The following is a 16,549-nucleotide window of genomic DNA, read 5'->3' as shown; positions in this document are numbered from 1 at the left end:
TTTTCAAATTAATGTCATAAGAGAAAGGAAAATTTGATTGTTTCTTTTCCCTATAGACAAATTTGCTTTGGCCTCTCTTATTTGAAGATGACTTGAAAACCTTTATTATATATTTTCTCATTTAATGCTATGTCCAATGTTGGCAAACAAGTTCGTTCGGAATCCTATTTTTCTGTACATTTTGAGATCATGAAAAGGGCACCCTCATAAAATAGTTATCATTGGTAGCTAATAGCTAATTACAAGATATGTATATAATAGAAAGTTTTAAAAACCAATGAGCTAGACTTTTTATGTTAAATAATTTTTATTTTCTAAAAACATCTGGATTACATGGAGCTTAGAAGCACTATTGGTCATTTGAGCTGTGCTTGAGGCTGATCTGAAGAGGTGATGATCCATCCCCTGAAAAAGTTATCTTGGGATCTAATAGTTCAGTACTGTACAATTTTCTTCTCCAGCCTTCTCTTTTTAGGGAAAGTTGTTGGGGAGGTATGAGGTGCACAGTTTAAGGTCCCCTGGGAGAAGCTGATTATCTGGAGCCTTTTTAGTCAAGCTTCACAGTGGACTATGATGCCAAGATAGCATTGGTTGCACTGGGGGATGAGCTTTGGTGATGTCATCTTTGTCTTCCTGGATCTTTCAGTAGCTTTTGTTATCATTTAGTGTATTCTTCTGGACTGTCTTAGAAGGCTAGGACTGGAGGAAAGCAGAATAGTGTGTTGCTGTAAGTCTCCTCCAGGGCCAGTTCCAGTCAGTGTTGGTTGGTTGGTATGGACAGAGATTTCTTACATGGGTGCCTCGGAGCTTTGTTTTCTCCTCTCACTCCTGCTTAATACTCAATGAAATCTCTGGACAAGCTCAACCTCTGGATTTGGTTGAGGTTCGTTCAGCTTTAGCTCTCAGTGAATAGCACCCTCCCTGAATCTAGTTGGTTAGAGTTACAAGTTAGGAGTCCTCCTCAATTCATGTCTCAGCTCAAAGAGCACCTAACAGTCTTGGGAAGGGGGGGGAGGGGGAGCTTGAGCACAAATCCACTTTCTGCACCGGCTGTGTCCATTCTTGGGCCAGAAGACTATGTTTGCTATCCCTCATGCTTTACTTACTTCTACATTGGATTATTGCAGTGGGGTTGCATAGAACAGTGTTTTTCAACCACTGTGCCGCGGCACACTAGTGTGCCGTGACATAGTGTAAGGTGTGCCGTGGGAAAATTACTTTATATATAGTCAATATAGGCACAGAGTTAAAATTTTTTAACATTTTCTAATGGTGGTGTGCCTCGTGATTTTTTTCATGAAAAAAGTGTGCCTTTGCACAAAAAAGGTTGAAAAACACTGAGAACATACCTTGAAAAAATACTCTGAAGTTTCAGAGAATGCAGCCGTTCTGGGCAATGTAATCCATGCAACATAGCTATTGCACAAACTGCATTGCATCCCAGTATGTGTCTAGGTGGAATTTAAGATGCTGGTTGTCACCTTTAAAGCCCTAGCTGACCAAGGACTAGATTACCTGTGGGACTGCCTATTTCTGGGCATTTCAGTCTGTTTCACCAGATCTGACAGGCTGGATCTACTCTAGCGCCTTTCTATTAAACAATGCCATCTGGTGGGATCTGGGAGACATGCCTGCTCTTTGGGAAAAGCTCCTTCTTGAGATTCAGGCCTTCCAAAAGGCTTTGAAGACCTGACTAGTCCTCCAAGAACTGAGCTTGGATATCAGAGGAGGCCTCTATAGGTATGGTTGTGTTATGGATACCTCAGTTACTCATTATTGTATTCTTGCTTTTTGTTTGTTGCTGGGGGTTTTATTAGGTAATGTGGATTGTTGTTTGCTATCCAATGTTGGATATGTAAAATGGGTAGCCCGTATAAAATTTCCAATAATAGTAGTAGTAAGAGTAATAACAACAGAGAAGACCAAAGAACATTTTAGAGAATACTTTATACCACCAGGTTCTGCAAAGTGTTATGATTAAATAACTTGTGACACCAACCCTCACTTGATTGTTTGTGGAATTATATCAATGCTTCCAAGTAAAAATTTAAGTATTAATTTAAAAGAAATAGAATTAGAGGTTTAGGTAAAGTAATTCATTTCATTCAGGGTTTTTTGCTTTTGTTTTTTAAAAGAAAAGCTGCAGTTGGCCTTGGAAGTCCCATCCACCCCGGTCTGGCCTTGCAGTGTGACACAAAGCTGCCATGGCCTAGGAAACCTCATCCACCTGCCTGGCCCACCAGCACTTAGAACAGCAGGCATATTGCAACACCCCCCCCCCCCACTTATCTCCTCCCCATCTATATCTTTTTGATAACTGCACAGCAACCTTTCAGCAGTTTCAGCCTGCCCCATGCCTCAGCTTCAGCCCTAGTGCTGCTGCTGCTCACAGCCTGCCATGCCAGCACCATTCTGCCAACCCCCAATTGCCCCCACTGCCCTTCACTTTACAGGAACTGTTGTGCCCTGCTCATCTTCAACTATTTTTCTCCTGCTACTGACAAACGAGCATCATTCTCCATTCTTCTGTAGTGGATCAAGTTATGTGCACTGCTGGGTCTTGTAACTGGCTGAAGCATCCCAGGTCCTCTGGGGCAGGATGTAAGCTGAGGCTCAGGGCTGTGACAGCTTTCTTTCCTCCTAGGGTCCTCCCCAAACCCTCAGGCACCTTCATGCTCCGTTTAAGGATTCAATTCAGGTTGCTGTCATTTATAGGGAGCTGACAGGGAATGTCAGAAATCATGATCTCATGACCATAGCTGACTGTGACAGTATAATCGTGAGCTTGATGCCAAGCCCCCACATCACAAGCATGTGACTTTGGGATGCTGTGACAGCCAGAACCCTTGAGGAGCTGTCATAACCCTCCTTGTTCAACATTGTTGTAACTTTGAATGATTACCGAACAATTGAAGTATCTGTACTATTAAGGCATTTCAATACCGTAATTTCAATCTGCAATAGAACTACAGTAACATAAATGAAATGTGGTGTTTTGTATAATAATTACTACCCTGAAAATAAGACCTCCCCAGATAATAACCCCAATTGGGCTTTTGAGCGCATGCGCTAAAATAAGTCCTGCCCAAAAATATTGCAACACAGCAGCAGCCATGAGTTGACCAAGCGCTTTCGGGGATCAAAAGAAAATAAGACCCTGTCTTATTTTGGGGAAAACACGGTACATAAATATATATATTAATTGTTGCATACTTTTGAGAGTAGTTTGATTATTTAAAAAAAAAAAACTGTGGCTCCTTTTGAATAGTTTTCTAGTGCTTTTTCCAATAAGAGTAAACTTTCATTCTCATTTCTCTAGGTTCCGGCTTGCTTGTAGCTGCCCAAGATGCTACTGAAGATGAAGAAGCGATAGAAGATTCAGTAGTTGAGGATGAAGATGATGAAGCTGAAGTTGAAGAAGATGAACCCACAGAATTGGTACGGCTACAACATTCTGTAAATTTTATGCTTTATCAGCACTATTTGAACAATAGATAGGTTACCAGTAGTGTTAACGTTGTCACAATTGTGATGTTTGCGGCCGCAACTGAAATAGAATATACTGTACTAAGTAGTTTTCCTAGTTGAAATATATATATCACTTAGTTATTAAGAAGCATTATGCAGCTATATGTGAGACAAATGTAATTATGCATATAATGCCAAATGTTATAATGTAATAAATCTAAATAAAAGTCTGATTTGATGAAACAGCATTAAATATGCTTTACGAATTTAACTGCTTGGGTTCAATTACTTTGCAGTGATTTCTGATACTGAGGTAAGCAGTATTCATAAAATTAATGCCTCTTAATATAGTTAAATATAATTAATTTGATCCCATTTGGTTCAGGACATCAATATATATATTTTTAGACCACTGGCTTCTAAATTTGGATTACAACTGAGTTTTAAGGAACCGCTCAATTAAATGCTAATATATTCAATGTAACTGCAGCAAATTTTCAGTTTTAATAATCTTGTCATCTGGTTTAGGAGTATTTTATCAATTTGTTAAATATATTTAACTTCATTATAGTCTATGCCTGTTTCATTACATAATACTTAGTGTATCATCTAGGGCTAGGCCAAGGGTTTTCAAACGTTCTCCAAAGAATCTGTTAAAAACAAAATTTCTCAGAATCCCTGATGACCAAGTAAAACACTGTCATTGAAAATTGGCTTCTTTTGAGGGAGCCTTTGGTTTTCACCAAACCCACTTATGTTCTTGTGGAAATTTTGTGTTGTCCAGAACGCAGTTTGAAACACTCTGACCTAAATATCATTTTTTTAAAATTGTAGCTTTGAAAACCCTAGGTTAATTAATGTGTTTGTATATTGAAGTACTTTTATGTGGGAGTATACAATCAAACTTATATATTCTGGCTGTTCATTGCTTCACTGTTTCTCATGGGCTTTTCAAACATTATTTTATATTAGACAGAAGAGAAAGAGGAAGATGATCTATCAGGAGAACCTAAAGCATCACCTAATGCTGATACAACAATCTTGTTTGTGAAAGGAGAAGGTAAAACATATTTTGAATTCCACATTGGGCCAGTTTATCTTACCTGTTTTGTTTTGTTTTTAATTACAACTTAAAAATGAAACACTAAGAATTTTCATTCTTTTCCTCCCTAGATTTTCCAGCAAACAACATTGTGAAGTTTTTAGTAGGTTTTACTAATAAGGGTACAGAAGACTTCGTTGTAGAATCACTAGATGCTTCATTCCGGTACCCACAAGATTATCAGTTTTTTATTCAGAATTTCACTGCTCTTTCTCTGAACACAGTTGTTCCACCGCAGAGACAAGCCACATTTGAATATTCCTTCATTCCTGCAGAGCCTATGGGTGGCCGTCCCTTTGGACTGGTTATCAATTTGAATTACAAAGATCAAAATGTAAGTGAGGATATGGGATTTGACTAACTATAAGATAACGGTATTCATTTAGCATTTGTCTGTGTTTTTGTGGCAATGCCACCTGATATTAATGTACAAATTGGTCAGCCAGTTAGTCTCTCTTAATCCTTGGGGAGATGTGCTGCTAATTCTGCTACTATGTATTAGGATGATTTTTGAATATTGTAGGTTATGACTTGTTTTGTTGCCTATTTGGGTTAGATTAATAAAGATATTGTACAAGATATTAGCTATGTAGAACAATGCATTTTTTAGAAAGATAATAGGACATTTCAAAATTCCACATTTGCCTTACCCATGTCAGTCTATATTTATGCTTGCATATTTCATATCTTCTTTTGATCACTATGGAGGCATATTTTATTGAGAGTATTTCCTGAATATTCTATTAGTTCTTAGTTACAGTATTTTCCTCACTGATCAGCATTCCAGTAGAAAGTTTCTTGTTTCCTTAATCTTATCCAAAACAATTTCTTAATAACTGCTGTGGCTTGAAGAGAAAAGTCAAAATTTTTAAAAAGTCAAAATCTGAGGTATTTAGAGCTGCTATTATGATAAGGCAATACTGTACAAATTGTCAGCTGCATTCAGCCGTCAGCTCTCTCTTCAGGCTAAAAAAACACATCACTAGAATTTGATAGTCAACTGCTAAATAATGTTCAGTCTTCCACTAAAGTAAGAATGCTAAACATTTACTAAGGTCAATGTAGTTATAAATCTATTCCATTCACCCAAAATAACTATTGTATCTTAATATTTAGGGGAAATATTAAAATGATCTGAAAATCTCATCTTCTAGAGCAGTGGTTCTCAACCTGTGGATCGGGACCCCTTTGGGGGTCGAACAACCCTTTCACAGGGGTCGCCTAAGACAATAGAAAAACAAATATTTTCTATGGTCTTAGGAACCGAGATCAATTTTATGGTTGTAGGTCACCACAACATGAACTGTATTAAAGTGTTGCGGTATTGGGAAGGTTGAGAACCACTGTTCTAGAGCAGTGGTCCCCAACCCCCGGTCCGCGGACCGGTGCCGGGCCGTGGAGTACCTGGCACCGGGCCGCGCAGCGGCCGGGGGCCATGATCGCTCTTTTAAATCCGCTCCTCTTAAATGCATTTCTCTCCCCCCCCCTTTGGTCCCACCCTCGGCTCTCTCTCCCTCCCTCCCTCCCTCGCCGTCTCCTCCCTTCTCTCTCCCCCCCTCCCACACCGATCCATTGCCAGGGAAAGAGAGAGTGAGAGAGGAGAGAGGGAGGGAGTCAAGAAAACTGTTCCGGTCGCCGCTGAAATGACTCAGTAACTTTTGCGCTTGGATCTGCTTTTTCAAACCTCCCCCAATCATCATCGCCACCCTCTTCCTCCTCCTCCACCACCACCGTTTGTTCCGCTAAAGCTCCTAAAGCTCTCTCCTCAGCTTTTCCTGCTTTCTCCCTGTCACCCAGATGCATGCTGTGGTTCGCGAGTGCGGCTCGGTTTTATGTGTCCGCTTCTCTCCCTTTCTCTCCACACCCCCCCCACCTCCATTTAATTATTTTTTTTAAAAAGAAAGAAAACCGTAGTTCTGCCAATTGCAAAAAAAAAAGTGTGTGTGCGTGCATATCTGCCGGCGGGTGTGTGTTTGTGTGGTGTGTGTGTGTGTGTATGTGCGCGCGGAGAGAGACTGGTTGGAAAGGAAGGACAGGACTGGCGGTGTGTGTTTCTGCAGCCCCTCCGGTGGAGGCTGCACTAGCCGTCAGATCTGGTGTTTTTTTTCCCCTCTCCTTTTTCCGGCAGGTCGTTTTAATCCTTGCTAATTACTTTCTGTTCTTCGCTTGCCAGCTTCCTTCCCACCCTCCTTCCTCCTCCTCCCCCCCCCCGCCGGGTGCGCCTCCCCGCTTTTACTCCCAAACAGTTATATATTTATATATATATATTTATTTTCTCTCTCTCCACGGCATTCGCGCGCGCGCGCTCTGTTCTTTGCCCGCCGAATGTGGTGGGGAGGGGGAGGGCGGGCAGAAAGGTTGGTCCGGGTTGAGGGTTCAGGATGGTCTTTGAGGAACATAAGTCTGTCCGGGTGGGGGGGGCATATTAAAGCACTTTATATTTATGTAATTGTATTTTATTTTGTAAGGCATGTTTAAATACAATAAAATAAAAGTTGTTTAATCAAAACAATCTGATATATAAACAATCAATGTGTCGTGGCGAACAACGCCCCCCCACCCCTGCACGCGCTCAGCGGGCCACGGTAAAATTATCAAAGGCTGACTGGTCCGCGGCAATAAAAAGGTTGGGGACCACTGTTCTAGAGTGATATAAGTAATTCGCTCGTTTATTGAAACATTTGATAGCTGAAAAAATAACTTTAAAAGTTTGGCTGCAAAAAGATTGGCAATCATGAATAGTTAACAAATACCATTCATACTTTGTATCTGTATCTATACTATATTGCCAAAAGTATTCGCTCACAACTGCTTCTGATTATGTGGATGGGTGAGTGAATACTTTTGGCAATATAGTGTATGTCTGCCTGTCTGTCTATCTAAGTATAGGTATAAATATACAGTTTGTTTTGCAGAAAACTAAACAAGTGCAAGGAATATACTTTTTTTCTGGATTCCCCTGTAACAATAGTGCCATTTGATGGCCTGAATCTGATAGCCTTTTAATATATTTCATTTTAGGGGAATTTCTTCCAAGATGCTGTCTTCAATCAAACTGTTACAATTATTGAAAGAGAAGATGGATTAGATGGTGAAACGTAAGTTTACTTATTCTGCTAACTAATTTTTGTAATGGTGATAGCCAGACCTTTTATGCTATTATAAAACAACATACGTTTAGGTTTTGAAAAGGTTAAGGTTTCCCTTGTTTTTTAATCACCAAACCCTGGAGACCGAGAGAGAAAAAGCAGCTTGCTATCACAAACACTAAGAAACTATAACATATTGTGCATCCATCATTATTTGTATATTAAATCAAATACTGATTGTGATTAGCAGCTGGTTGTCTCACCAAGGTTACTTAGATAGTGATATCATACATTAATTTATTATAATCTAATCCAGGCATTCCAACGATAATTAGAAATTGTTGGACCTAAGAAGTGACTAAGGTTCTTAGGACTTTGAGTTCAACCACTTGCTCTTAAGATCCATGCTCCTGTTTTGTGAAAGCAGTTCAGAGGGTATTGTGTGAGTGAATCATAACAATGGCTGGTTGTTCTTGGAGTGAGTGAGTTGTTGTTTTACCTCTTAAGGAGATCTCAGGTTGCCCCCTGCTCAGGAAGCCATTGCTAGACAGACAGACACCCACACCCACACAATGATACTGGAGAACGTTTGCCCAGTATCCAACTTCCTCTTGGTGGAAGGTGATTGAAGAGATGGTTGTGCAACAGCTTCAGAGGACTGTGGATGAAATTGATTATCTGGCTCCTTGTCAATAAGGTTTCAGACCTGGATATGGAACAGAAACATCATTGATTGTACTTTTTGAATTATCTCTGGCACAGATGGGATGGTGATAATGCATCCATCCTTAATTTATTTGACCTCTAGAGGCTTTTGATACCATTGACCATGGTATCCTTCTGGATTTGACTCAGGATTGGGGGTGGGCAGCTCAACATTCCCCTGGTCACCTCCTTTCTCCTGGTTAATTGATTCTAGCTAGTATTGATTGGGGAGAAAAGATCTCTCCCTCATCCCCTTCTAGATGGGGTCCCCTAGGGGTTGGTGCTGTTTCTTTCTTATTCAACATCTACATGAGATACCTGGATAAGCTCACCCATCACTATGGGGTATAGTATCATCAGTATGCTGATGCTATCCAATTGTGCATCTTTGTTCTTGGCGAATTAAGCGATGCTGTGGATGTACTATGCCAGTGTTGGAGAATGAGGGTCTGGATAGGGAACAGGAGGCTTTAACTGAACCCTTGCAAGACTGAGTAGTTTTTAGTTTGGGCAACTTCTGGTTTTAGGTCTGTAGTATCTTTGGTGCTTGATGAGGTTGAATTGCCCCCAAACAATTCAATTGTGCGCAATGGTTCACTGACAAAAGGGCGACCAACAAAACCACGCCTAATAAAACCGCGAGTTCTAAACCACGCCGACGAATGAGCACTGAATCGTGCTGACAACAGCGCGGCGACAGAAGTGCGCTCTAAACCTAACGCTAACCCTAAACGTAACGCTAACCCTAAACGTAACGCTAATCCTAATCCTAAACATAACACTAAACCTAACGCTAAACCTAACCCTTACCTTAACTTAAATCGCCCTTCTGTCGACGCGCTGTTGTCGGGTCACAGTGCACAATATGGGGTTCCTCTTGGACTCATGACTTGCTTGAAGAGTAGGTAGTCGTGGCTAGGAGGGCCATTCGTAACTTCATATTGTGTGCCAGTTATATCCATTTCCGGATCAAGGGGCCTTATTTGTCACTCATTCTAGTCACCTTCTGATTGGACTACTGCAGTTCATTCCACATGAGGCTGCCCCTGAAGAGTATCTGGACGTTTCAACTAGTGCAAAATGCAGCACAGTGAGCATTTACATGTATTTCTGATAGAGCACGCATGACACCTCTGCTGGTTGGTTACCAATTTGCTTCCAGATCCAACACAGTGGGGCCTTTAAAGATCTATATTGTTATATGACTCCAGGTTATTGGATGGATTTCTTCTTTATGATTTCATCTACCTGTCCTACCAAATCCAACATAATGGGTATGTTACAGGTTCCGACATCTAGGGAATTACATTTAACAGACCATAGTACATTTGACAGGCCTTTTCTGCTGTGGCACCCTCATTGTGGAATTCATTACAAAGAGATTAGGTCAGCTTTGTCACCCCTGAGCTTTCAAAGGTTCCTCAAGACCTGGTTATGTCAGCAAGCTTGAACCCAGAGGACAAGTGAATATGTGATGGGGCTCCATTATTATTAATATCCCTTGGCTAATTTTCTCTTTTCTTGTTTTAGTTCTAATTTTATAGTTTTGGGTGGCCTTTTAATAATTATTATATAACAAGTTTTGGTAATAGTTTTTTATTTTATTTTACTGTTTTATTGGATTGTTACATGCTGCCAGGGTCACTTTCTGTGAGATGGGCAGCTGTATACATTTGATTAATAAATGCATAAAATAAATACATCTGGGGACAAATCCTTGGATTATTGTTAGGAAAACCTTATATTAGGATATCATCCATCCTGCATAGTTTTTATGACTGTCCAGAGATTTTTTTTTTTTAAAAAATTGCCTTAAAAGAATCTTATTAGACTTTCTCCTCTTTCTAAATAAGGATCTTTATGTATATGTTCCTGTCGGGACTTGGCCTACTTGTCATTGTTGGTCTACATCAGTTGTTGGAATCTAGGAAGGTAAGTAGCTATTTTTAATTAGTCTTTGACCTGACTATAGAATACTGTCGTTGTTTCTTCTAAGTTGAGAGGGTGGTCTCTAGCGTTATGTGGATGGGCGTAAGGACTGTGAAATTTGTATGCTTTATTCCAGGGTCCCCAAGCTGTGGGCCATGAGGAGTTTGCCACTGGGCCGTGCAAAATGGCCAGCAAGCATGAGTGCGCGCGCATAAGCATATCCTCCCTCACTTGTGCGAACCATCCCCTCTTTCCCCCCCTCTCCAAGTTTGCAAAGCTGGAAACGTTGGAGAATTCTGCCTTACTCTAAATTCCATAGAAGAAATAAGTCTTCTTTTGTGACTTTATAGATGATAATATTTTATTTGTTACTTTTGTTTCTAATCCCCTCAGAGAAAAAGACCAGCTCAAAAAGTAGAGATGGGAACCTCTAATCAGAATGATGTTGATATGAGTTGGATTCCTCAAGAAACTTTAAATCAGATCAGTAAGTATCAAGGCAGGTTGTCTGTAGTAAATTTATTTACATTGTAAAAAAGTGTATCTCTCAGTGGAAAATTGACTTCAAAATTGACTTTAAATACAGTAGGCTGTTTTCAGTAAATGTATTTAATGGCAAGAACAAAACTTTAGACTATATTCGGTGTTGAAAAAAGGCAACAGAATTTCCTGTTTTCCTCCCCTTTCCTTTCCTTTGTGTTTTGGAGATTTTCCTTCTGTCAAGAACAGATTTAGAATGTGAAGATTCCATTAATCAGAAGGGCATCATTAGTGGCATTGTGTCTGTAATTCCACCACTATTGATGATGCTAATTAGCCTCTGTAACAGATTTGAGGACATTGGGGGATGTTAAATTTTGCTGTTTCTATTTAACTCAAAAATAATTTCAAATACATTACATTTTTAAAATTCTTATAAACTTTGTTAATATCTTATTTTGTTTGTTTTTCTCTGCCTTCAGTGCAAAGTAGAAGAGGTGAGATATACTTTACTGGGTTGAGGCTTTTAAAATTTCACATAGAATTTGTTCCTGGTGATTGGTTATATAATAACTGCATGCAGTGATAATACTAAAGTTTGATGGATTTCACCAGCTTTAATAAAAACTTGGCAAATAGCTGCTGCATATTTTGTAGGAGTATTAAATAAATCTTATCCAATTAGAAGGTGAAATATTTTGAACTTAAAGTAGATCATTCCCACTTCTAGTTTAAAGTTGGACTACTTTCAGCATGCTTGGAATACCCATCCCATTCTTTCGGCTTCAAAATTATTTCTACTTGTTCATTCTAGCAGTTATATAATGCTATGAGATTTACTTCTATTTTTTTTTTTTTTAGCATGGCCATGAAATACATGCTTGATATATGCCAGTCCACTAATTTCTGATTACTTACACTCTCAGATTGTGTAGTTCAAAGTTTTATCTTTGCAGGTAGTTGCCAGGTAATTTACAACGACAATTGAGCCTGGAATACGTGGTTCTGACATTGTGGTCATTAGTTGAGTCACCATGTGCCAGTCTTGATTTTATGACTTTTTTATGTTGGTCATTAAATAAGTCATTGTTTCTGTTAAATGAAATATGTGGTTGTTAAAGTGAATCACATAGCCATACGTCTGAATTGGCTAATCCAATGGGCATTTTTGGGGGGGTGGGGTGGCAAAATACATTGCAAAATGTTATATCAAATCACTTCTCTAGAGGAGGTAATGGAATTTAAACATATGTGCAGTATATGCCCTGAATAGATTGTTTTAAAATATTTTAAATATAGATTGCTATATGCTTTCATTCAGTGCAAAGCTTATAAATAGTATGCAGTAATAAAAGTATCTCTTAATGTAGTGTTTCATTTCTGAACTCTACATATTGTGTTAGAATTTAAATGACAGAGAAGTTGTTATTTTTGCAGGGAAAGTAACATGTATTTATAGCAATAGCAATAGCAGTAGACTTATATACCGCTTCATAGGGCTTTCAGCCCTCTCTAAGCGGTTTACAGAGAGTCAGCATATTGCCCCCAACAATCTGGGTCCTCAGTAAAGTAACATGTATTGCTGTAAGACGCACTGTTTCTTAAATAAAGTATAAGCTAACTAAAGGGATGATAGCTTAGTGAAGGTTTCATCAGCAATGCTCTTCACATAACAGAGGCAGGATTCCCTTATTTAACTTTTAAGTGCATTAATGTATGACCATAGCATAATTCAGAATTAGATATCCCCTCTGTAATGTTTTATTTAGTTTGCTACAGTATTTAATATATAATTTCCTAAAGAAAATATGAGATTTTCTTTAAATAACAATTTTCAGAAATTCTGTGGCATATTTAGTTATTGCCTTTCATTAATTCTATATTATGAAATCAAGGATGTTAGTGTGCAGAAATTCATTATGAATTTTGAAAGGAGATTACAGAAAAGATTTAGGTTGACTGAACTTGGTATTTATGTTTTTGTTATGGCTAGTATGTGGGCAATTAACACAGAAGAAAAAGTCTGTAACGCTGCATTAATTGGTGCAAACATATCAAATAATTGGGTGCTTCCAGAACTAAATTAATTTGCACTGCATTTTCTGTGAGATAATCCTAACAAGCAGTGATGGAGTTGAGGATATGGCTAGGTAAAATACTGGCTAATAGATATGACAGGGTTATAAAAATGGGCAGAATGCAATTGAGAGTCAAAGTAGATTTGGAGCAATTTTGTTCCGGGAGTTAACAGATGGAATTAGATTTCTACTTCTCCAGTGTGCATCAACGTTCCCCAGCTTATCAGAAAAAGTGTGCCATCATATTTAGTCAGTGTAATTATTCTGCTAATTACAGATTCTGCTGTAATTGCAGCCCTGTGAATTGCCAACTTTAAGAAAAACCCAGCCCCAAAACTAATTGTGGTTAGGTAAACAAAAGTACAACACTATAAGCTGATCGGTTGCATTCAGACTTATGTTTAAAATGTCATGTGACTCCTTGAATATTGTCCCGAAGGTCCTTTTTAAGAGGCAACTAGACTTGCTGGTTTTTCTTTAAAGATGATTCACTTTTCATCCAAGAATCATCTTCAGCTCAGAGCGAAATATCTTCAAAGAAAAACCAAAAAATCCAGTTGCCTCTTGAAAAAGCACCTTTGGGACAACCATGACCTGGATGACTGAGAATCAACATGGACTCCTTGAATATTAATTTGGCTTTTCCCAAAAAAGTGTAATACGTTAGCGTAAACTTTGTTTGCTTCTCAGTGATTAACATAATGTTTTTCCGTATTACAGCATCTTTTCTACTTAGTGCAAAGTATAGCTAGGATATTCTCAAACGTGGCTATGGAGATTATTTTTAGAACTGGCTGCTCTGAGCTACAGAGGAAAATAGGGCATATGCATTCTTCTTCCTTACAGCCACTTACCATAAAGTACATTAATCCTCTTGAAGGTAGAGTAAATGAATTGTGCAGAAAGACTTGACTCAGTGCTGCCCCATTTCCAAACCAGAGCAAGCACTGGATATCTGGTTTCCCATTCTTTTAGGTACATATCAGATAGCAGTTGCATGTTCCTAACTAGTGTGTACCATATTTTGAGAGTGATGTCTGCATAATAATTTTTTTAAAATAAATACTGTATCTTTTGTCTGCCAAAGAATGTTTCTTTAACCCATAGTGTTAAGTAAGGGCTGTTCATTTTTTTTTAAAACTACAGATAAAGCTTCCCCAAGACGGTTGCCACGCAAGAGAACGCAGAAGAGATCAGTGGGCTCCGATGAGTAAATTTTGTTAGCCCAGTCAACCTTTGCTAACCCAGCCATCAAAACCCTCCCTAGTGTTTGGCTTGAATTGGGAGTTGAAATATGCCGAAAGCCATATTGACTGCGGAGAATACTATGAAATATTTGGACTAAGCATTTAGTTGTGTTCAGAGAACATTGCTAAAAATGCACTTCAAGTTCCTTTTAAAGAAACTTTTAATTGCAAATCATTGTGCTTTCTGAAACGTGCCTTCAGAGTCTCTTCATAATGCTGATTTGTCATTTGCATGCTTTCGTTTCTGATTCTTCGTCACAGACAAAGATGTCATTTCCCATCTTGTTCTAATTGTGTCCTGTTATACGAGGTCTTTATGCATTTTCTTATTTAGTACTTGAGTCATTGATCTCACTCTGTGCTACATGTATGCAACTATTTTTAGTACGCATGTTGAGTCTCTCATAAAGCACTGAATCACAGTTTTGTATTCTAAAGGCACAAGCAGGAGTAACTGCTCTGAGCAGTATTTTTTAATGGCTGCTGATGTGATAAAGTGCACAGATTCTGAGGTCCCAAATGTCCTTGCATATACATCCAATTCTTCCTACAGCAGCTGCAGTTCTGAAATTTGGGTTGTCTGCTCGTTTTTGACATCTGTCTCCTTTTGATTGCAATATAACTGTGCATTTGTAAATGTTGGAAATATACTTCAGTCAAGTGTTTGACCAGGTGAGTTTTGAATGCTAGTTCAAATTGTTTAAAATCAAGCCTCGTCAGTATAAATTCAGGGATTCTCCCACCATTCAGAAACACAATCATGGATAACAAAGTCTATACAATTTCATAGATAAAGCTGGATATAAGGTTTGACATACCTGAACGTTTCTTTGGATAACAACTTGTGAACCATTCATCAGAATTGTGCTCTTCTGTTTCCCATATTTGATTGTATAGGAAAAAAGTTTTGAAATGACAGTAAAAATGTAACTTACGTTTTATTTTTGTATTTTGTGCTTCTTCTCTTTTGAAGTCTTAATTTCCAGTTAGATTGAGTACTTGAGAACCAAAAGCTACATTAATTCCATAACTTATATGGTTTAATTTTGATCTCCTGGGTCTGTAATTGCTAAATACTGCTAAAATATGATATTTATAGCAATAGCAGTAGACTTATATACCGCTTCATAGGCCTTTCAGGCCTCTCTAAGCGGTTTACAGAGAGTCAGCATATTGCCCCCAACAATCTGGGTCTGTTGCACCAATACAATTCAGTATCTAAAAGTAGGATTGAAGATTAGAAGCAGTATTAAAGCAATATGTTAATTCCTAATACAATGGTACATCATCATTAATTGGTTCTAGGAGGTGTGATTGGTACCAAAAACAATGAGTATCAAACAATTCTTCCCATAAGGAATAATGTAGTGAGTCATAAGGCAGCTGACATTGACAAGTTCTAGCTTGTGCATTGAGTACCAAACAGTTGAGTGCCAGGACAAAATGTTCACAGCAAAATGCATGGAGTACCAAATTTGATGCGTTTCAAAACTGTTGAATACCAAGGTACCACTGTATTTTTTTTAATCTTTTAACCTTGGCCATGGAGCAAATCAAGAAAGCAAACAAAGATTCAGGATATGACACTGAGACCTAATACTTTTGTATCATCCATGTCAGCTCCGGCCAGCTCAGAGGCCTGGAGCTGCCATTCAGGGGAGAAATCCGGGCCAGCTGCCAAGACAACAATCCACGATTAATTGCTGGGTGCTGTTTGTTTTGGGTTACGAGGGGATGGGTGTGCGCATGTGCGAGGTGCAGGTTATCCTAATTACTAAGTAACTATAAAAGGTGGTGGGGAGCACCGGGTCGCAGCTCTGACAATGTATTCATTTCCTTAGTGCTTAGTTCTGGTGGCCCCACATGAGGAGGGACATAGAGGAATATGTAAGGAGTTGTGTTGTTTGCACTACTATGAAGGCCCGGCCTGGCCGGCCTCCTTGACTTTTACAAGGCGGAAGGTGCAAGGACCTTTCCACGTAGGCCAGAGGGTATACCTCTCCACTACCATTGCCATGTAAGAAACTCGGACCCAAATTTATTGGGCCTTTCCCAATCGTCCGAGGTGGCGCAGTGGTTAGGGTGCAGTACTGCAGGCCACTTCAGCTGACTGTTATCTGCAGTTCAGCGGTTCTAATCTCACCGGCTCAAGGTTGACTCAGCCTTCCGAGGTGGGTGAAATGAGGACCCAGACTGTAGTGGGCAATATGCTGACTCTGTAAACCGCTTACAGAGGGCTGAAAGCCCTATGAAGCGGTATATAAGTCTAACTGCTATTGCTATTAACCCGGTCATAGTGCGGCTAAGACTCCCCCCTCTACTGGGGAAAACACATCCAGTCTTCCACTGCAGCCTGCTCCGATCAGTTCAGGCATCTGATATCAGAGGAGACCCGCTACGGCTGCCAGTCCCGGTTACTGTAGATGGAACAGCACTATGTAGTGCAAGATA

At 39.3% G+C, this 16,549-nt stretch overlaps 1 protein-coding gene across 1 annotated transcript in view; it reads left to right on the top strand.

Annotated features, from left to right (window-relative positions):
- The window catches only part of SSR1 (signal sequence receptor subunit 1), a 19,981-nt gene extending 4,942 nt beyond the window's left edge, over window positions 1–15,039 (top strand). Inside the window, exons 2-8 of the mRNA XM_032222829.1 lie at window positions 3,320–3,438; window positions 4,441–4,528; window positions 4,642–4,904; window positions 7,592–7,668; window positions 10,218–10,296; window positions 10,687–10,780; window positions 13,998–15,039. Of these exons, the coding sequence (XP_032078720.1) occupies window positions 3,320–3,438; window positions 4,441–4,528; window positions 4,642–4,904; window positions 7,592–7,668; window positions 10,218–10,296; window positions 10,687–10,780; window positions 13,998–14,065 (788 nt within the window). The 3' untranslated portion in view covers window positions 14,066–15,039. The remainder of the gene's footprint in view (window positions 1–3,319; window positions 3,439–4,440; window positions 4,529–4,641; window positions 4,905–7,591; window positions 7,669–10,217; window positions 10,297–10,686; window positions 10,781–13,997) is intronic.
- Window positions 15,040–16,549: the final 1,510 nt, after the last annotated feature.

This window comes from Thamnophis elegans, chromosome 8 (assembly GCF_009769535.1).
Source record: "Thamnophis elegans isolate rThaEle1 chromosome 8, rThaEle1.pri, whole genome shotgun sequence".
NCBI lineage: Eukaryota > Metazoa > Chordata > Lepidosauria > Squamata > Colubridae > Thamnophis > Thamnophis elegans.
This window is presented reverse-complemented; position numbering and strand designations above follow the sequence as displayed.